Source organism: Aedes albopictus, chromosome 1 (genome assembly GCF_035046485.1).
Source record: "Aedes albopictus strain Foshan chromosome 1, AalbF5, whole genome shotgun sequence".
NCBI lineage: Eukaryota > Metazoa > Arthropoda > Insecta > Diptera > Culicidae > Aedes > Aedes albopictus.
Window position 1 is genome coordinate 306,333,819 of NC_085136.1, and position 23,270 is coordinate 306,357,088.

The window sequence follows — 23,270 nt, forward strand, 5'->3', positions numbered from 1 at the left end:
GAACTAAGTTTCCTCATTAAAGAATTAACTCAATCTATGCACACAATTCCCTATTTTTATGACCTTTTTTAATTTATGCACATGGCAAAAAAAAGAGGAAGAAGAAGTTCTCCAGGATTTTTTTTATAATGACATTAGAAGTTCTGGGTATTTTGTCTAGAAATTCACCGAGAAAATTATCAAGAATTTCTTCTGGAAACCAGCAATGGTATTTCCACCCACGAGTATTCTTTAGAATTTAGTCCAAAGTCCTGGAGAAATACATGAGTTTCACCAGCAATTTGAAAATGTATCCTTTTAGGAACGTCTGCAGAAATCCCTAAAAATATAATCTAGGAATTCCTGGTAAAACTGAATTTACAAATAAATTTCTAGGGAATTTTTTTAAAGAATTTATATGGAAAACTAGTGGATGAACTCTGTGTAACAATTATTGCTAAAATCCCTAATTACTAGAGTAGACTTTGGAGATATCTCTATAGGAAATCCTGGAATAAAATAGTAGAAATTATAAAAAAATCATACAAATGTATTCGAAGAAATTTCTGAAGAAATCTCTAGATCTCTGTGAACATCCTTGGAGACATTCTTGGAAAAATCCTTGGACGAAAATATGGTGAATTCCAGGGAAATTGCAGAAGGATGTCTAGGAAACATCTATTCCTTCAAGAATTTCTCCAGGATTTTTTTTCCAAAATTACTTAAAGGATTCCTACCTTAATTCTATCAGGCATTAGGCTGATACAAATTTCATATTGACTTTTTGTCTCCCCCCTCCCTTTAAAATTTTTGGTTGGATTTTGCAATATCATGTTTCGCTAAAAATTCTATAACATATTCGATGATCTTTTAATATTTTTCAGGTTAGATGCTTATGATGTTTGTCAAGGAAAACGCCATCTTGTCCAGTCATCATCTGAATTATTATTGTTTGTGATCGCAGTAACTCCACGACGGTCACGATCGCCTTGCGAGTAATTTAGACATATTTATATCGCGAAAATCAACACGATTTCGTTTGGATCTTTCGTTTGGTTTTCGTCCAACTTTGAAGCGTTTTTCACCTTGCCTTATGCATCCTAAATCTAGCATTTTGAGTGTCCCACCTAGCGAAACAAGCGTCCCGTTTTTAAGTCCCGCTGTTGAACTTTTGTAGCGTCTCGTCTATTTTTGCATTATGATTAATTTTGAGTAGACATTTTTTGGCTTCATCCGTACCAAAATTGTTTGATGATACTGCGGTACAAATCCCAACGAATGTTGAGTTTTCCGGGTGTCCCACTCCCCACCCTCGATATCCATCAATTTTATTAGGACACCGCAGACCTTATTGTTGAATATCTGCTTATCTCACCTCGTTTTGTGGGTATTCTGTAATTCATTTGTGTCTCGTCTAGTAAACATGAATTCCAAGCGAGTGTCCCACATCGGTTTGCAGTTGTGCCACCGTGTGTCAAAAACACCGCTGAAGATTAATAGAAGAAAATATGGAACTTTGACAGCTTATTACATTCTCATCAAACCATGATTTGAATTCGAGTAGCAAACATGTCGTAAATGAGCTAATATTGCTGCTAAATGCCCAAATTAAATCACATTGAGGTTTCAAGTAACTTTATACCTGAATTGTGTTTCATGAGAAGATATAAAGTTTGCAGACGTCTCACCTGGCATCTGTTTATCATTTTTGTGAAAAACAAGCATAAGTTTTTTTTTTCTGTTCGGATGAGCCCCTGCGACCAGTATTTAGATCTTTTGCGACAATACCCGTATCCTTAGTATTTAGTGCATGTCGTACTACTCCATTGTCATTGCGAGGCAATGGAGCATCGATTTCTGTACAGATCTTGTTTTATCACCTCTGAGGTTCGATAAATCGAATGTGATGAAAAAGAACCGTTTTCACAATATTTCCTTTGTCACACACTTGAAGATTTTCCAATACAAGCTCACAAGGAGGAAGCACATCTGCCAAACGTGTGTCTCAATGGGTTTAGTGGGCGTTCCACTCGAGTTCACGGGTGTCCCATGTCGCTCAAATTAACTCAGAATTAACGAATAAAAGAAGTTTGAATGAAGTTGATTGAAGTAACAAAAATTCTTCGCTGAGTAACACAAAATCTTATCAATCTGTCAACTAGATATCCAGAGATAATGAAATGGGAAACCTCTATTAGCCTAAATAAAAATCAGTGAACAATAAACTGTTCAAGTCTACCACAACTGTATATCGTTTGTTCTTCGCTGTATGTAGCAGCCATAAAACGGCGACGTAGCTTGGAGACTGGATTTGACGATTCTATAGTACCGTAAAGTTTATGGCACACCGCATTGATATCGCATCATTCGGAAACGAAAACATTCCCCTTTGCCTCTTTGTAAACTAAAACCCTACGCTGAACAATCGAGAGACGAAAAGCCTGTAAAATTGCTTGACGCCTTCCCGAAACACTATTGTAAACTTTTTCGTGGCATTAAAAAGCCGATCCTTTTTAATATCGTCCTCAGCAAAGAGCAAATCAAATTCAAAACTAACAATCGCGATATTCAGGATGAAATGAAAAAAAAAGGTAGCCGCTTCTTGGGACACCCAATCACTGTTACCATGAGAGTTTGCTTGTCTCAAGAGATGGGGGTAAATTTGTCGTTTTTTCTTGGAAATTGTAATGCCGATTGGAAAACCTGTGACGCTGACCTAGTTTCTGTTTTTGTATGGAAAAAAAGAAACTAACGGTTTATAACGTGAATTTGTTATTTTTTTTTGTGAGACACACATAATTGTAATAGTTATCCTATTGTAGAACAGCTTATTTCCATAAAAAATGAAATAATGACCAGTTACCAACAAACCACAAACACACAACTCGTTAGTAGTGCAGATTTACATTTTGTAATCATTTGCCTATTTATGACAGGAAATTGCACTTTAATCGCAAAGTGGGACACCCGTTCAAGGTCTGTCCCACGGTGGAAAAACACGAGTGACAATTAACCACGGTTCGACATCTTCCTGTCTGCCTCGCAGTAAGGATTCAACTATGTTGCTTCACCCCGTCTTCCGAAGCTTCAGCAGTAAGTGACAGGCACGTGAACCAAATAAAAAGAACCTACATTTTCCCCGTTGTTGTTGCCTTCAACCATGTTGCCATATGCATACGACGACGACGATCCCCGAGCCGTTCGTACCTTCATGGTTCATGGCACAAATTTCCCAAATGGAGGAGAACGTGCCTCTTGAGCCGACCTACTGATACCTGATAGCGTAGAGAACCTAAAAGAAACACCAACGCGCGAAAAAATAGAAAAAAAACTCGCATTACGTCGAGGGAAATCAATTTTATAATAGCATTATCGGGTGGTGGTGATGGTGCTTTCTAGACTGACTGGTCCGACGAGTTCGAGGTTGAATACGAACGACGATAATGCTGCTGGTGTCGTCGCCGTCCTACCACCGCAGTACCGTACCCTTTTTGTGGGTAGACTCGCGAATCTGGAAGTTTTCTGACGCAACCAAGAACCACACATATGGTGTCTACAGCGCACAGAAGATAAGGAGCAGCACACTATTGATGTTAGTTGGGTGTAAGTTTTTCCAAGCTATCACTATTGTTTGGTTTGCAGCGAGCCTGCGGCGGCGGTTTGTTCGATGAAAATGTTTGAAAGGAGGCGGTATACATTGTTGTTGCGAAGCGAGTTGGTGTGGCGTGGGAGATAGGAACTTTTCGGAGAAAGTTTTTGCTGGGAATTGATGCCGAGAACTTTTCCTTTAAAGTAAGGTGGGCATGAGGGAAGAAACATTTTGGATACAGAAGTCTTGCCGGAGGAAAGTCGGGCCATCCTTCAGGTGGACTTATTTCGGTTTCGTGGTCGCACTAATTGACGGCAAGCTTTTGTGGTTGATATATGCCGAAAAATGTTATAAAGGTTGTCGATGCAGTGAGCCGGAAGGCTCCGTTTTATTTTTTGGTATGAAGATCTAAAGTTCGTGTCAAAGTTGGCAAACTAATTTACCGCGTTGTCCCCGTTAATTGACGACTCATGTCGGATTACATTGATTTTGCGGAACGGCTTCAAGCAATTTGATGTAATTAACAGGCTCTCGATTGTTTAATGTAGGGCTTCAAAGCCAACGGTAAAACTCTGTGGTGGATTGACGGATGGATTCGTTCGATGTGTCATCTTGGAATGAGTTGGACGAAGAATCTTGCATGGCGGCGCACTTGGGTTCGCTGATATCGGCTTGATATGCTTTACCCTTAGCTATATGATAACATCGCTAAACCCTGCATCGGAGCTGCGTCGCAGTTTTATGGGCGCTATATACGACAAAGGTCACACGGTATACAATACCATTGGGTTAGGTTACCAGTTTATTGCTGAATGAGTTTTATTTAGATTGACATAATTATCTCATTTTATCGTTTCTTGGTACTGTAGTTACTCAACACCAATCTACTGCACCAATTAATATAAAAAATATCGTAAGCTCTGGGACACCCGGAAAAATCAGTAGAATGCCCGCAAAAAGGATTGAAAAGCACGCCGAGCAATATTATTAAGCGTTTGCTTTATTGGGACGCTCCAGGTGAGACACCCTCAATGCTAAACATCTTTGGAAGTCTATCGTCGCCTTGGTTTGCTCGTAGATGCTCTCAAAACATTCAAAGATTGAGCCAAATCTGAAGATTCTTACGAAAACGACTACAAAATAATGTTTGTAAACCATGTGGGACGCCCGTCAAATAATAATAAAAAATTCATTCCAGACATAGTGGAACATGCATAAATGCGGACTTGATGGGGCACCCAAAAAGCTATACATAAATGGGACGCGAATTGCGTTGCGAGGTCGAATGATAGCTGTATAACGCAACCATTATGAAAATATATGGTTTCATAGGGAGACATGAGACATTTTTTGAGTTTTCTTACGAGATACTATTGAAACACTTTGACCACAGACAAACAGACGTAACACTTCGTACTTTTTTCGATTCAAATCATTGTCACAGAAATGTTCGTCCAAATGCTAAAAGGACTGAGTTTGGCCAATTGTCAACTAGGTGGCTCGGTATTTTCCTCATCTTTTTACCATGTTCTCAACACTAGATTTAACTCGGTACGCTCAGTCATCGTTTTTGCTGAATACTCTGCAAATGAGTCAACGAGTTTTGCAAATGAACTCTCAAAAATTACAGATGGACGGTAAATATCGTTACTGGTGAACGGAAAATATTGGTTACCGAGTGTACCGAGTTAAATCTGCTGTTGAGATCTCAGTAAAAAGATGGAAAAAATACTGAACTCAGCGAAAAAATACTGAGCTGGAAAATCTTAGTGTGTACTTAAGAGGGCTGGATTAATGGTCTTATGGATTCAGTTATGTAGCTAAACGGATTTCAAGGAAAGTTTAAGAAGGACTAGGAGATGGATAGGGGGGGGGGCATGCGGGGCTTTCGAGGGCTTTTAAGCGAGTTTCTGTTGGAAAGGGGTTCCATAGACATTACATGGGACTTCAGGGGCGTTTTGAGGGGTTCCAGAGGGTCTCAGGTGCGTTAATGGAGGTCCGAGGGAATATCAGGAGGTTTCACAGGATTTTCGGAGGCTCCTGAGGTGGCCTTATGTACGTTACATGGGGTTTGAGGTGGTATTGCAGGAAGTTTCAGAAGATTTTCAGCGAGTTTCAGAGACGTATCAGGGGGTTTTGGAGGGTCTCAGGCGCGCTACACGGAATCTAGGGAGTTTCAGTAACTTTTTGGTGTTGTTCCGGGATGTTTTAGATGATTTTTAGCAGATTTCAGAGGCGTTACCGGGGCAAATCTGGGGGCTTAGAAGAGCATCATGTGCGTTACAGGGAATCCAAGGGAATGTCACGGGGTTTTTAGAGGTTCAAGAAGATTCGGTGGATTCTCAGTGGATTTTGGAGGCGTTACAGAAGCGTTTTTGTAGGTTTCAGAAGTCCTCATGCGCGTTACGGGGGGTCAGAAGTGGTTTAAGGGGTATTCAGTGCCATTTAAGGAAGATTTGGAGGTTTTCCAGCGGGGTTTCAGAGGCGTATTGAGGATTCCGAAGGGTCTCATGATCGTTGCAGACGGTTTTGAGGGGGTTTGAGGGATCCTATAGTAATTGATAATACATTTTGGATCACTCCTCTCAGGTTAGTTTCAGGGGGATTTCAGAGACATTTTAAAGCGTTTCATAAACGTTTCAGGCAGTTTCGGAAGGAATTCAAGACGATCCAGACTGAATACGCTTGTAGATTCAATTACCTGCATTCAAGGGTCCTCTAAGAGATTCTTAAACAATTATTGAATTATAACTTGGTAGCACATAGCTACCGTGTGCAGCATAGTTGTCCCATGTTAATAGGTATTCCCATAGATAGTTACATGAGACAGTGTCAGCATGAATTTTATTCAAACACACAACTTATGCATGTATGTAGAATCGATGACTTATGTTCAAGAAAGCTTTAAGAGAACCTTGTACGTTAGGAGCTTTCTTTTGTGATTTTTTTAGAAATCTTTCATCAATTGTTTTGATTTTTTTTTGCTTTGTTTTTCATTAATTTCACCGAATTTTATTTTATTTTTTTTTTGTTCGTATTTTTTAAGATATTCTTCCGGCATTTTTTCCGGTTTTTTGATAAATCTTCCAACAATACATTAAAAAAGTATTTAAAAAAAAAACTATTTCAACAAATGCCTTGAAGATTTCTTCGGCAGTCCTTTTGAAGATTTTTTGGGCAATTGCTTTGAAAATTTCCTTTGGTACCTCAAAAGACCTCCTTTGTGCCTTTTTTTTGAATTTTTGATTTGCAAATTTGTGTTAAAACTCCTTCGAAAATTGTCTTCCAAAGTGTTGTTGTTTATTCTTTTAGAATTCATTAACGACTACCTTCAGATATTTTTTTGGGCATTCCTTTAACAATTGCTTTAGATGTATAGTAAATTGTACTTTAAAGATTTCTTCAGTATTTTTTTTTAACTTATGACTACAGAAATTTCTTTCACATTTTCTAACGATAACTCATTTCAAAATTCCTTCGACAAATTTATTTCAGCATCTGTCTGGTAATTTCTTTGGAAATGTTTTGTGGTAATTTGTTGGAAAATGGCTTCAGTAGATTTCGTTAGGAATTTCTTTAAAAAATGCTTCATATAAACTTCGTATTTTTTATTTACTTTGGGGATTTTCGATAAGATTTGTTTCATAATTCCCTTGTCAATCAATTTTTTTTTCTCGAAAAATATCTTTAGAAATTTCATTGGCAAATGCTTTATGAATTTCTTTTGAAATTTTTTGTTATTTTTTATTACGAAAACTTCTTAACTAAATTATTTAAGAAGTCGTTCAGCAAGTCGTTCTAGTGTTTCTTTAACTATTCCTATAGCAATCCCTTCTAAGGGTAAACCGTTAGAAAACCCATTGGCAATTATTTGTAGAAATTCCTTTGAAAATTCCTTTGAAAATTCCTTCATTGATTGCTTCATTATTATTTTAATTTTAATTGATTAGTCAATCCGTTCGGCAATGTATTTGAGAATTCCATCGGTTATTTATTTGGAAATTTATTGAATGAGTTACTTTGAGAATTTCTGCGGTAGTTCTTTTGGATTCCTTCAGATATTTTGCTGTTGATTCTTTGATAAGGCTTTAACCCTTTGGAACCGGAGGGGTCAATATGATAACAAATGTATTCGAGGCTAGCGAGGTTACGGCAGCAGTGGCGAAACTATTCGGCTCCATAGGGTTAAGCAGATAAGCTGGATATTGTTCAGATTTTTGGGAACCCTCTTGGTAGCTCGGTAGCTTCGGTAAACTACAGAATCAGAATTCAGAATCAGAATTTTCTCCAGAACTATGCAAGTCATTTTTCGTTTACTTTGTTCTTGCTACAATATGCTTCCTTTGGCACTGTTTTTTTTTTTCCGGTAATGCATTTTGAAATTCCTTCGGAGATGTTCTTAGTAAATTTCTCCAGTAATTCCTTCGACTATGCATTTTGCCGCGTCGAGAATTCCTTTGGAAATTCCTCCAGCTAATAAATTAAGAGTTCCTGTTGGAATTATTAAAAGTGTTTCACCGAGAACTCTTTCGGGTGTTTTTTTTTTACAGTATTCATTTAGAAATTTCTCCGGAAATAAGGAGTTCTTCCGTAAGTTTTACCAGAAATTCTTCCCTGAGTTCTATTGGGCATGCTTCCGACATTCATGAAAAAATGTCTCCGAAATTCTTCATTCCTCAAAAAGTTCCACCAGCAGTTTCCTTCTAGATTTCATTCAGCAGTGTTTCAATTAATTAATTAGGATTTTGATTTAATTCCTCCGGAATAAATGTTTCAGAAGAGTCTCTAAGCATTCTTCCAAAAAATCCGTCTTCAATTTCTTCAGAAATTTCTCCAAGAATCTCGAAAAAGTCCCTTCACGATTTCCCGTAAGAGTTTCACAATTAATTCCTTCGCTGGATTCACCGGGAGCTCCTTCTATATTTCCTTAAGGGATTTTTTCGAACTTTACTTGAATAGTTCCTTCTATGGTTTGTCCAGTGGTTCCCTCGGAAATTCCACTAAGTGTTTTACGCAACATTTTCCTACGAGTTCGGGTTTCCTCCGAAAATTCTATCACAAAAGCTTGCATAAATTGTTTCAGAAGTTTCTTAGATGTTATGTAACGAACAAGCCTTTGACTGCATATCTTACCAATGAAAATATCTGTTTCTAGAGTTTCTATAGTCGTCCCTCCGAGATTTTTGGTAAAAGTTCCTAAGATATTTTTTCCAAGAATTTTTCAGTAGCTCCGGAGATTCAATTGTACAACTTACTATTCTGTATGTATGTGTAAAAAATAGTATCTTCGTGACTTCTTTCAGGAGAATATCGGAAAAACTCCTGAAATCTTCTCCGTATGGCGGTACTCTGGTATTTCCGAAGAAAATCTCAACTCTCAACCCGCGACTGCTTGATGGTTGATTGAATACTCCGAGAATCTCTATAAGGAATTCCAGGCTGGATACATTTCTAGGAGTAACTTTTGATAAGCTTTCCGAAGAATTTCTGGTGGAGAACTCCTGGAGAAATTCCCAAAGAGACTCCAAAAACCGATAAGTTGATCTTTGAGAATATCTCGTAGAAAATTCCAGAGGAAAACTTGAGGGCTTCCCGAAGAATCTTTTAACTTGGACATTTGATAGACCCATGGATAAATGTTTCAAAATGATGAAGAAATTCTTGAGGAACTTGCATGCATCCCCAGTTGAAATCCAAGAAATTTCATTGGAACTCTATGGAACTGAGCTCTCAGCGAACTTCTGTAGGTATTATCGATGGTTTTCCCGGTTGAATTCCCAGAGAAACTCCTGGAAGAATTTCCAGTTTATCTTTTGGAGCTCCTTGTTAAAGTTCTGAATGAACTCTCGGGGAAATTCCTAGGGATTGCCATGAAGAACACCTGAAAAAATTACCGCTTTGTCAGCGTTATGTTACGGAAGTACCTTCGAAAGAAGTTTTGGAAGAATTCACAGAAGAGTTTCCCGAAGAATTTCAAGAAATACTGCAGGAAGATTGCCTGAAGGAACTTCTAAAGCAGATCACGGAGGATCTACTGCAAGATTTCATAAAGGAACTTATAGAACAATTTCTGGAGGAACTTCTGGGTTAGTTCGTGGAAAAACTTTGGTTCAAAATTGACTGAGTAATAGTGGCAAACAGACGAATATAGAAGCCACCGCCCAAGTGGCGCGATACCCTAGGTGATTTTTTCGATGCCCGCGCAGCTTTAGTAGCCAGGGGCTCCGCTATCAGTTGGACAAGTGGTAGCCTTCCACACTGAACCAGTCTTGAAACGCCAGATCAGATTCAGGCCTAAGGTTCTAGAATTGTTAGCACCACGGTCATACATCTGCTTCGCAATACAGATCCGTAGAGTAAGCTAGGGATACAAATTTCCCTAGATACTTAAGTCAAAGTACCAAGAGCCTTCAGAGAAGCGTCCATTCCGATTCCATGTTGAGCATTTGGACGAGTCGGACGTGTGTTCCGTATCTCACCACGCGATAGCTTTTAAACAAGTAGAGTTTTTCCCCCCGCAAGAGCGGAGGGTTTTTTATATCGTGCGTTTTCCTGCTTGTGCGAAGTGTAGTGTCGCAAAGTGGTATCCAGCGCAACTCGGGAAGCGAGGTGCTTGCATCATCGTACATCAAATAAGAAGAATCGCATTCAAGAAAGTCATCTTTATCGCCATCATCAGCCCCTCCGTCATCGAAGAGGACGGCGGCGACGGGTGCGACGGCAGACGCGACGGACAGCTACACCATCTGCCTGCCTGTGATGATTATCTACCTGCTTCGGTCAGATAAGTATCTCTCTTTCGATACACTCTATTGTCCGCCCAGTTTGTTTTGAACGCTTTTGTCTATATTGTATCCCCAGTCCACATTCGACCACGTGTTTTTTGACATCCATAACAGTGGTTCCCAAACTACTGTATACGGATAAGGGTGTACAAACTGTAAATAACAGAACTTTTTTATTTGTTTTTTTATAAGTTATTTTTTTTCGCAATACCATTTTTTTGCATCCTACAGGGTGCGCTAGAATAAATATAAGAATTGAATTTGTATATTATTAGTACAAGTTTTCACTTTTTTTTTTGCTTTATTTTTTTCTATATATTATTAACATTGTTTATTTAACAAACCAAACAGTTGTCGTCCTAAAGAAGAAAGTGCACTGTAAATACTTTAAGGTTTTTCTCTTCCTCTTTTGCACTTTTGAGTTATTTTCCATAAATTTGTTTCCACATGGACGATTCGATTGGAGGCGAAACGCCTCCCAATAATATCATTGCTCGTACGCGGTTTTATCAGCCATCTTCGCCTGGGCCTTGGGTTGTCTATTTCCGGCGCAAATGCAAACCATTGAATATGCTTTCGATTTCTCGAGAGCTGACGCGTAAGTATCCTGGGACCGTTATTCACCAAGTGAAAGCATCCAAGCTACGTGTTACCGCACCTAGCTACAAAGCAGCAAATGAAATTGCTCAACACGAAGCGTTTACTGTTGAATACGCGGTCTATGTGCCAGCACGAGAAGTGGAGGTGGAGGGGAAGATCCTCGACGAAATGCTGACATGTGAGGACATCAAGACCGGCTTTGGTCGATTCAAAAATAGGTCAATTCCTGATGTGGCTATCCTAGACTGTAAACGCTTATCTAAGGCTTCCATGGAAGGAAATAAAAAGGTGTACTCGCCTTCAGCGTTTTTTCGAGTGACTTTTCCAGGTTCCGTCCTCCCGGAATTTGTTGTAATCGATGGTGGTTTTTACCCAGTGCATCTTTTTAGGCCGAAGGTTTTTAATTGTACCAAATGCAAGCAGTTTGGTCACAGTGATAGCTTTTGCGACAACAAGCCCCGTTGTGGCAAATGCAACCAAGCTCATTTGGAGGACTCTTGCACACAGGAAGCGGAAAAATGTAGCTACTGTGGCGGAGATCCACACGACTTGCAAGTTTGCCCGGCTTACGAAAGACGCATTCGAAATGAGAGTCGCTCTATCATAAGACGCTCCAAACAGACCTATGCGGAGATGGTGAAATCTTTTAAAACACCAGATTCCGTGTCTGAATCAGCTGTCCCAGTTGAAAATCCCTATCAGGAGTTGTCTTCCAATGATCAGGACGATGGCGAAACTGATGAGGGTGGATCTCTTTCGGAGGTACACGCACCTGGAAAAAGGAAGTCATCATCTTCCCCGGGATTGCGCCGAAAGGTCTTTTTGAAGTCTTCCCTCAAAAGTTTGCCTAACGTCAAAGGAGACGGGGTAAACTTAAAAACTCCGAAGAATCAGGTTCCTTTAGCTTCAGATCCATGTTGTAGCAAGAACCTGTCACCCCCGTCTCCGCTTGTTAAATACACTTCAAAGAGAAATAATCGACAAGGTAGCAAGAAAAAAGCTACCAAAGTTCCTCGCAGTTCAAGCAAGCCTCCTAGACCCAAGCGAGGACTGTTTACTTTTAGGGTTCTCGTGGATCGCTTATATGATGCCCTCAGCCTTCCAGAAACATTAAGAGGCATTATTGATATGTTTATACCTACAGTAGAAGAATATCTTCGGAATCTGACACAATCATGGCCCCTCCTTGCTGCGATCATATCTTTCGATGGATAATTCATCAAGTGAGGTACAAGATATGATCACTGTGCTACAGTGGAACTGTCATAGTCTAAAACCTAAATTAGACCTGTTTAAGTTTTTGATTCACAACTCTGATTGTGATATATTTGCCCTTTGTGAAACATGGCTTTCTTCTGAAGATGAACTCAACTTCCACGATTTTAACATTATACGCCAGGATAGAGATGACCATTATGGGGGAGTTCTTTTGGGGATCAAAAAGACTTACTCATTTTATAGAATTCCAATCGCGACTCATCCTGGCGTAGAAATCGTCGCTTGCCAAATAAACGTAAAGGGTAAAGAACTTTGCGTAGCTTCCGTTTACATTCCTCCAAGAATTTCAATTAACCGCCGTCATCTTTGGAATGCGGTTTCTGCACTATCACATCCAGTTTTAATTCTGGGTGATATGAACGCGCATGGTACAGGGTGGGGCGAACCATATGACGATAATAGAGCGGCCGTTTTCTATGATTTGTGCGACGATTTCAATTTGAACATTTTAAATACAGGTGAAATGACACGTATTGCATCTGACGGCAAAGAAAGTCGTCTTGACCTATCACTGGGGTCAAGTTCACTATCATTCGATTGCTTGTGGAAGGTAATCGAGGATCCTCATGGTAGTGATCACTTACCCATTATAACCACCATAAAGCATAATAGTGAAAGATCAGACCATCCAATTCAGGTTCCTTTTGACCTCACAAGGAATATCGATTGGCAAAAGTATGCAGAAGCGGTATCTTTTGGCATCGAATCATTCAATCCCCTCCCACCTTTGGATGAGTATCGATTCCTGTCTGAAATGATATATGAGAGTGCATTAGAATCACAAAAACGACGTGTTCCAAGTGCAACCTTCAAAAGAAGACCAGCCACACTAGGCTGGGATGATGATTGCACCCAGTTGTATCTTAAAAAATCTGATGCTTTCAAAACTTTTCGTAGGCACGGTAACTCAGATCTTTATCAAGAGTACGCAAAGCTCGAAAGACAGCTGAGAAACCTGCTGAAAGCGAAGAAGCGTAGTTATTGGCGACACTTCATTGAGGGTCTCTCAAGAGAAACTTCAATGACAACGCTTTGGAGAGTGGCTCGCAACATGCGAAACCGCTCTTCTTCTAATGAGAGTGACGAATACTCCAACCGTTGGATATTCAGCTTCGCGAAAAAGGTCTGCCCAGACTCAGTCCCAGCACAACCGATTTCTTGGGAAACATCCCCAAGAGACGGTTCTCTGGACAGACCCTTCACTATGCTGGAACTTTCTATGGCTCTTCTTTCATCAAACAATTCCGCTCCGGGACGCGATATGATCAAGTTCAATCTTCTAAAGAATCTCCCAGATATCGCGAAAAGACGATTACTGGACTTGTTCAACTCATTCATGGAGAACAACATCGTTCCGCATGAATGGAGACAGGTCAAAGTAATAGCTATTCAAAAGCCTGGTAAACCAGCGTCTGATCATAATTCATACCGCCCAATTGCTATGTTATCATGTTTAACCCTCTAATACCCAAATTTTAGATTTTGATCTAAATATCATTATTCGTCATCTAAAATCGACTTAAACATGTTTTGGAAGATGATTCTTTTTAATTCTCGATTTCAGTTTTTGATTTTTCTAATTTTTATTTTTGAACATCCCCAAAGTTTTATATTTTTTCTGGAAGCCTATTTGGGGTATGGATTTTTTGAGATGAAAACATTTTGAGATATTATGATTGTTGTTGAAATATTTTTATTTTTATTTTTTTTTCATAGAAAATTTTATTTTCCGTGTAATTTTAAGGAAAATAATTTTAGAGTGTATTCGATTCCCTTAAACTATTAAACTAGGATAGAATGATTTGGGAAAAATTTAAAATATGTTAATTGCAGTGATTAAATGCAAAATAAACAATGACTTCTAGAAGGTGACTAAAACATCAATTTTTCAATGATTTTAAAAAAATGTTAATACGCTTTAAAATACACCAAAATCCATTTTGAGATATACAAAACAGTCCTAAATATCAGCCAAAAATATAAAAAATTTGATTTTCCACGAAACAAAAATTACAAAAATGCTCAAACTATACCCCGTCTAAAGGCGGTATTGGGTATTAGAGGGTTAAGGAAATTTTTGGAAAAAATGATCCTATCACGACTCGATCATTGGGTCGAATCGAATAACTTGCTTTGAAATACACAGTTCGGGTTTCGCAAGGGCAAAGGAACAAACGATTGTCTAGCGTTACTTTCAACAGATATTCAACTGGCCTTTGCGGAAAAGGAGCAACTGGCTTCAGTTTTCTTGGATATTAAGGGCGCCTTTGATTCAGTTTCCATAGGAATATTGTCAGAAAAACTGCACAATAGTGGACTTCCAGAAATTTTAAATAATTTCTTGTATAATTTGTTGTCAGAAAAACATATGAGTTTCAATCTCGGACAACTGACAACTTCCAGAATTAGTTACATGGGCCTACCCCAAGGCTCATGTTTAAGTCCCTTGCTTTATAATTTTTACGTGAAAGACATTGATAGTTGCTTGGAAGGCCAATGCACGCTAAGACAACTTGCAGATGATGCTGTGGTTTCTCTAAAAGGCCCACATGCAGAAATGTTGCAAAGACCATTGCAAAATTCTCTAAATAATCTGTCAATCTGGGCAAGAGATTTAGGGATCGAGTTTGCTCCGCAAAAAACTCAATTGGTTGTGTTTTCTAGAAAGCGGAACCCAGCCCAACTGAAACTCAATCTTTTGGGAATAGAAATCGACCAGTCTTTGACTTCGAAATACCTTGGGGTCTGGTTCGGTTCAAAAGGCACTTGGGGTACCCAAATCAAGTATTTGGTGCAAAAATGTCAACAAAGGATCAATTTTCTACGCACAATTACCGGAACATGGTGGGGTGCTCACCCGGAAGACCTCATAAAACTTTACAAAACGACTATTCTCTCTGTTATTGAGTATGGCTCTTTCTGCTTCCACTCAGCAGCAAACTGCCACCTAATAAAGTTGGAACGAATTCAATACCGTTGTTTGCGTATTGCTCTCGGCTGTATGCACTCAACGCATAATGCGAGCCTTGAGGTCCTGGCAGGGGTGAAACCTCTCCAGAACCGATTCTGGGAGCTCTCGCTAAGGTTACTTATCAAGTGTGGAGTGAGCAACACACTTGTCATTGAAAACTTCGAAGAAATGCTCAGTCTGAACACTCAATCAAAATTCATGAGAATCTATCTGTTCTACATGTCATCTGACATAAGTCTACCAAGTTATAATCCTCCCCGTGTACACTTCACTAATGACAGTACCTCTGTTAAATACGATCTGTCCATGAAACAAGCTATTCATGGAATACCAGATCAACTTCGATGTATATCTATTCCTCGCATTTTTAACGAAAAGTACCAAAATGTCAATTCCTGTAAGAGATTCTTCACTGATGGGTCTCGCATAAATGGATCCACTGGTTTCGGTGTTTTCAATGAAAATTTCACCGCCTTCCGCAAACTTCAGGAACCTTGTTCGGTTTATGTTGCTGAGCTGGCAGCAATCAACTTCGCTTTGGGGATGATTTCCAACATGCCCGTAGACCATTTCTTCATCTTCTCGGATAGCCTTAGTTCGATTGAGGCACTCCGGTCGATGAAACCTGTAAAACATTCATCTTACTTTCTTACAAAAATAAGGGAGCAGATGGGTGCACTGGTCGAAAGATCATACAAGATTACCTTTGTATGGGTCCCCTCACATTGCTCAATTTATGGCAATGAGAAGGCGGACTCTCTCGCAAAGGTGGGCGCACAGGAAGGTGAGATCTATGATAGAAGAATTTCACATGATGAATTTTTCCATTTTGTTCGCCAGAGTTCTCTTCAAAGTTGGCAAAATGATTGGCGAGATGGCCAGCTGGGACGGTGGTTACATTCCATTATTCCTAATGTTTCTTTGCGAGTGTGGTGGTATGGTCTGGATGTAAGTCGCAATTTCATTCGCGTGATGTCAAGACTTATGTCCAACCATTACTCGCTAGACGCGCATTTACACAGGATTAACCTCGCGTTGAGCAATGTTTGTACTAAGTGCGGTTCCGGTTATGATGACATCGACCACGTAGTTTGGCAATGCCCGGATAATGACGCCTCCAGAGCGCTACTTTTGGATACCCTTGAGGCCCGAGGTAGACAACCCTTTGTTCTTGTGAGAGATGTGTTGGGGACCCGCGATGTCACATACATGTGATGTATTTTCGACTTTCTTCGCTCTGCTGGTATAAAAGTTTAATTTGCTTGTGTTTTCTTCTCCAGTTTTTTTTTTTCTCTGTTTTGTCCTCTTTGTGTTACCAAGCTGCTCCTGGCCATCCGGAAGACCAAGTCCCACAACAAGTTGGTACCAACACCACAAGGCACCGAATACGCTAGCAAGATGCGATTCACCCCCGGATGAGCAGCAGTGAAACCTTTGGCCCAATCCTTACCCTGTCCATCCCTCAAAATGTGACCTTCTAACCTCGAGCTGCCACGAGTACCCTGGCTTCCACCCATTACTAACAGATATCATTAAAAAGTTATTACTCTGTATAATGTATACTATTAAGTACAAAGAAAGATCCTCGGCTCCGTAAAGCGTTATACGCGATTGAGCCCCAAATAAACGAACTAGATAAAAAAAGCGTCCATTCAGGGCCCAAAGGGTGTTCAACTTGGCGTTGAGCTTCTCCTTCACTTGCTTAACTTGTTTGATAAAGGAGGCCAAGTTGTTTCATCTCGCGAACGATCTTGTGCGTGCTCACCTATGCTGACGGGTGGTCATGCGGTCCAAGGCCAGGGTTGGTGTCATATCCCTCTTTTTTGCGGTATCCTCGTGTAGCTCGAGGACCGTTCAGAGACCAGCTAGCTCCCGTTTACGTCATATAAAGGGCGATCCACTCACCCAGTTTCGGGAGTGGCCCCAGCAGCTTTCTCAGGCTGCCCAGAAAATGTCTGACAGTACTTTTGAAGGCGAGCGATCGTTTTTAGCGTTGAAACGTACGTTAGGGCGATCTCTTTTGAAAAATTTTCCATCTGTTGCTTCAAGAACTGTTTTCCTCGCTCTTGGCAGATGACTCTGCATCAGGCAAAAGGGTCAGTTCCTACTTCCAACACACGTGTATGCTCGCTTAAGCACTTTTCCTTTCGCTTCATTGAAAGATAGATTCACTCCAGCATCCACATCTTAGTGGTTGGAGGGGATGCTTTTTGCTCACGGTTGAACTTTTAGAACACTTGGCTCCGTCCGCCTATAAGCTTTTATTAGAGGTTTGCTTCGTAGCTTTCTTCTGCCATGATTTCGAAATTGGGCGTGTTGAAGTTACAGTTGATTAATGTTTTGTGGCTTCTCAGACTTGACAAAATCAAAACGCTGTTGTTTGGGACAAAATAAAATAACACCGTTTTGATTTTGTCAAGACTGAGAAGCCACAAAACATTAGTTCCCAACTACAGTCGAACACACCAACGTTACAGTTGATAGCGAAAGTAACTACTGTAACAGCAGCAGATATCAAGGACCAATTTGGACAATAATTTGGATGATCCTGAATGTCCCATAAGTATACAGTAGCGTGGTTCAAAAAATCGTTTTTGCTCCACACCGCTTATTCGATTCGTAACCAGATTCTAAGCTTCCTCCCAAAAATTGAGCTCATTTGGTTGAAAATTGAGAGTGCACAAGCCCTTCAAAGTTTGTATGGGAATTACTATGGGAAAAGGACGATTTTCATTCAATTGACCGTAGCATTTCTCCAAGTGCTCTAGAGTGTTAGTTGACCCTTGGTTCTCCTAGGCTACTCTATCAGCTACTAGTTTGCCGAAGACCACATTCAAATCGGACGTCTCATTAATTAGTTATCGATTTTCATCCAATTGGAGAAACTTTTACAGTGATCGTTCAGCTTCCCAGCAGGCAACATTGCTGCACATGGCGCCAAAGATAGCACTCAGAAATCACGACTACTATGTTTCAAGGCAAATTGCAGTGATGCCCATCGAATAGTGTAACCATCATGATCAAAGATTTTCATTCTGTATAAAAATCAATAACTTATTAATGAGGCATCCGATTTGCATGTGGTCTTCGGCAAAGTTGTAGCTGATAGAGTAGCCTAGGAGTACCAAGGGTCAACTAACACTCTAGAACACTTGGGGAAATGCTACGGTCAATTGAATGAAAAACGTCCTTTTCCCATAGTAATTCCCATACAAACTTTGAAGGGCTTGTGCACTCTCAATTTTCAACCAAATAGGCTCAATTTTTGGGAGAAAGCTTAGAATCTGGTTACGAATCGAATAAGCGGTGTGGAGCAAAAACGATTTTTTGAACCACGCTAGTATACAGTATTCGAAATCTATTAGTCTTGAAGTAGATCCAGTAACCCCAGTTGATTATGCAACATCACTCTATATAGTATGGGTATGACTATTGGTATTGAAAGCCTCTGAATGTCCTTAGAATTTTCAAAAAATCATGGATTCCCGAGTATGGTTCGATGTTATTCTGTTAAAACGAACAAAATAACGCCTGTAGATTTGTAGGACTGAATTTCAGGACAGTTTGGAACACCCTAACCTTCCCAGAATATGAAAAAAAAACTGTACCTTGTTTATGGCTATAGGATGTAAATTAGGTCTGGTCTAAGCATGTAAATAATGAAGGTGTTCCGGAAACTATACTCAGATGTACAGTTTAGCCTTTATAAAAAAAAAATGTTACGAGTATAAATATGTGTTACATTAATAAGACAAAATAATTGTTTAATGTGTTCTAAATGTAACATTCGTGAGTTATTTGTGTTATATCTTTCAATTTGACTTGTAAATATTCGCCTAATTTTTTTAGGGTTCTGGAATAATAGTGGCCCATGAAGTGCAATCCTATTTTGAATGCCAACTTTCAGGCTATTTCGTTCAGCGGATAAATACTAGAGATAGAAATCTTTCCCTGACACGGACTTCAAGTTATAGAGCTCTAGTATCGAAACCCGAAACGGGATGCCTGATAAGGATTAGTTTTCCTAGACAAAACCAAGCTCTGAACACAGTAACAAAGACTGTGAACTAAAAGGCAAGATACCAACTAAAATACAATTCCAGGATGACTGATGGACCCAAACCAATCAATGAAACCTCCCCAGACAACCAGTAATCGTAAAAGATGTTGCATAAGATGATAAAGTGGAGGCCATATGCGTGAATGCCACCAGGCGCGTGTAAAATGTACGCATATCGCCTCTACTTTAACATCTTATTCAACATTTTATACGATCACTGGTTGACTGGGTCGTCACCCTGTGATCGGAAGATGTCATCCATCTGGATAACATGGCACATTTATGTTCTGTGTTGTGCTGTGTGAATTTGTGATGTTTCTTGTTTGTACATTTGTAAGGTTCTATGTGTCCGTGATATGTCAATCCGCTGTAATAATTTATTTCCTTTTATTTTTGTAACAATACTTAACTGCCATATCTGCTAGGAATAATTTTAATCAAGAAAACAACGAAAGAAAAACAAGGGTACTCACTCAATTTCGTTGTTCTCGAAGATCAGCTCGCCGCGTTGCTCCTCGTAATCCTTGCCGGCCTTGCCGGTACCATCCTCGGTCCAGTACGGGACCCGCACGCGACCGCGGGCTCCACTGTACCGTTGCACCTTCAGCTCGTACACACCGACCGATTCGACCAACTCGTGGTCCTTGCTGGCCAGCGCAAAGATACCCGAGTGATCGTCGTCCAGGATCATAACGGTAGCCACTTTGGGCGTCGAAAGCGTCGCCGGCTCCGAGACGTTACTCAACCGGATGTAGAAGTGTTCATCCTGTTCGAACACGTCATCATCGATGACTTCGATCTGGAAGCGCTGCTCGTCGACCCCCGGTGGGAACGTGAGGGTACCCTTCTTGCCGATGTAATCGGAACCGGCCTCGGCCGAACCGTCCTCCGTTTCGTAGTCGACCGTAACCGCGGAAGACAAATCGCCGCGACGCACGACGCGCACATCGAACGACCCGACCGACTCCATGACCGTGTAGTGCCCCGGCTCGAAGAACACCTTGCAGATGGCGTCCTCTTCGATCGCCTCGTCGACGTCTACGCGCTGCAGCTCGGCCTTGACCTCGCTCAGATCCGACTGCGCCCGTTCGGAGATCTTTCGCATAATGTTACCACTGCCCATCATCTTGCGAGTTGCCTGGATGCGGTAGAATGCCCGCGACTTGGGTCCTTTGTTCATCAACTGTTCTTGGGCCATTATCTCAAGCTGTTCGAGATCATGCTGGGGATACTTCTTGCGTAGATCTTTCAAGGTGGAAATGTACTCCCGACGTGACTCTTCGAAATCGCGGACCTCCTCGGTAATGCCGCCGTTCTCATCGATAGTATTCAATTTCTCGTCCCGATTATTCATCTCAAGCGCCGACTCGGCCTCTACCTGGACGATGACGCCACGCTTGTTCATGCGGTACTGCTTGCCAATGTACTTGTAGATCAGTAGTCTCCGGTCAGCGATGTAGGCCGTCACTACGGTGGCGGGGAAAAACATAAACGTGAGCAAACCTTCCCAAACATCTACGCGCCCTGGGGTGATCTGTGCCAGGATGAGGTAAAGCCAGATGTAAGCAAATACAGACCAAGTCGCTGTCACGAAGAATACCCGTAGATGTTTAATTTTGCGTACCTCCCCGTCGGGTATAACCAGGACGCAAATTGCTATGATAACGAAGAGATTGTAGGCAGCCGAACCGACGATGGTGCCAGGACCCAAGTCACCAGCATTGAAGTTTTTCGCTACGATTTCAATGATTGACAACAGAATCTCAGGTGCGCTGGAGCCGAGTGCCATCAGTGTTAGATTGGCAACCGTCTCGTTCCAAACGCGGACGACGACGATTTGCTCTTCGCCGCCCGGTTTCTTCACCCGGACCTCCTTCTCCTTCGATGTTATAACTTCAATAGCTGCCATAAAACGGTCACTGACGATCGACACACCGATGAACAGATAAAGCAGTGCGAAGAAGTACACCATACCGCGGGCGAAACGGTCGCCGGTGGTCAGATTGTCCTGCGGTTCCCACACCTTCAGGAGCAATCCGTCCTCGCAGAACGTGTCGTCGTCCTTGATGTGGTGCCCTGCTGGGACGGCAGCCGCACGATCCGACTGATTCGCCGGGGTGCCGTTACTGACACCATTATTTACTGACGCTGTTGCCGCTGATAATGCGATCACGAGGAGGACGCCAAAGCCGTATCCTAACGTAGTGCGGACGCTGAAACCCCGAGTTGCCATGGTGCAGGATGGGAAAGTGCAAGGGTTTGGTCGTTAGTACTGTCAGAGACGCCGGACAAGTGCTGGAGTATGCTGCCAATTGGAGACTACCTTGGTGGAGATGAAGTGCCTTCTAGGACTAGCGCAAGCGATCGAGATCAACCGAGTCTACCACCACCACCACGAACAACAACAACACTACAGCAATACAACACTGGAGCCGTTAGAGTACAGAGTTAGGACTACAGTTGGAAGCACAACCCGCAAAGTCAGCCACCGAATTGAGAGTGGGTTAGGCGAGGACCAGGGAGTCACAGGGATTAGGGAAGGAGGTTCCGTGCAGTGCAGTTTCAAAATGCAGGTGGCGAATTAGTGTTGAACAACTACTCTACAGTTGCTACACGGTGCTCTGGGAGCCAAGATGTGCGAAGCGATCACGAAAGAAGTCCGAACCCGTACGGCGGTCTCCGGTTGGCAGTAGGATTGTGAGCTGCGACTAGGTCTCGATGCCGATCTGCAGACGTTTCTCGGTAGCGACGGAGGCGAGTTGGAAGAGATGAGTCTGGAGCAGTTGTTGAGCGGTCAATCGATCGATCGAGGAAACGCGAGATAGAATAGAGGGTTGAAGATCAAGTGTAGAAACACGAAGACGCGCGAAAGTTTGTCACGGAGAACGATTCACGGTTCACGGCTGTCAGTTTAGTTTGTGATTACTTCCGGTGAGTTAAGACTAGTTGTGCAGAATTTGACGTAGCGCTGTAGTGCGGAGGATTCATCCAGATTGGACACTGCTAACTGCGGCTGCCGGATCCGGTGATCGGAGGATGATCTTGTGCGGATCTAGCCGATGCCATACTGGATTCCACGTGGAGCACTCAACAAAAAACAGACGACAAAATCACTCAATCACTCGCCCAGGTGGCGCTTCTTGGCGGTGTTCGACGAAGCTTCGTTCAACGGCCGTTCACTTTTGATCTTCGTTTTTCTCCTTCACTCTCTCGGATCAATCGGTGCCGATTTCGGATGATTGGTCGCGATCTGTGGAAGATATTTTCATCACAAAAACACCCTTTTTCTTGCTATTTTTCGCTGGATTCACTTGCGGGAGCAAAACAACCTGTCACGCGGCGTCCTCTCTTCGCAGGAGGACTAACGTCGAGACACTTGCTCTATTTTTCTCTTCCCTGCTTTGCGCTATTTTCACTCTCTTTCTCTGGATTCTACACCGAAAAAAAAGTGTGATCGATTACTAAAAATAAACACATCGCCAACACAACCTTCTCTCGTCTCAACAACACACACGCGGCGAATTTCGCTTTTGCCCGTCCTACAAAAAAAAAGTGAAGAAATTGCGATATATTTTCGCTATTATAATTTTATGTTGCCTAGAAGTGGCCAAAACGGACTATTCTTAGATAGATTTCAACTATTTCTTCTGTCACTCGCTCACTTTCCCCAGCCCTGCGCGCACTCGCTCTTCCCCTTATCCCTCCCCTGCGCGACTTTCTCGTGACGTTTTCCCCGTGTCGTCAACACACAAGCGCACACTGAATCACTGGCGGCTTTCGATGCTCTGTGTCACAATTCACAAACTGCCGGCGGCCGTGGCGAGAGGGTTTAAATTTAGTCTAGCTCTCGCACTGCTGCTACGGCTTTGGCTGGCCGTTCCGCCGTTCTTCTACTTTTTCTTGCTGTTGTTGTTGATTTGCGTTAAAATTCCTCGACGACGTGTGGTAATTCGAATCCATCTGTTGTTGTTGTTGTTGTTACTGTTGTTGTTAGCGGCGAAGTCTTTC

The 23,270-nt window shown here is 41.6% G+C and overlaps 1 protein-coding gene across 12 annotated transcripts in view; it reads right to left on the reverse strand.

Annotated features, from left to right (window-relative positions):
* Window positions 1-23,270, reverse strand: part of LOC109415284 (sodium/calcium exchanger 3) — a 504,848-nt gene that overhangs the window by 308,888 nt on the left and 172,690 nt on the right. For 7 of the 12 annotated variants that reach the window (XM_029877911.2, XM_062847092.1, XM_062847088.1 and 4 more), the window contains exon 2: window positions 19,736-22,512. In XM_029877911.2, coding sequence (XP_029733771.2) covers window positions 19,736-21,495 — 1,760 coding nt within the window. In that variant the 5' untranslated portion in view covers window positions 21,496-22,512. Of the gene's footprint in view, window positions 1-19,735; window positions 23,236-23,270 lie in introns of those variants that run through there. The other 5 variants (XM_062847089.1, XM_062847087.1, XM_062847091.1 and 2 more) reach the window with 4 other exon arrangements.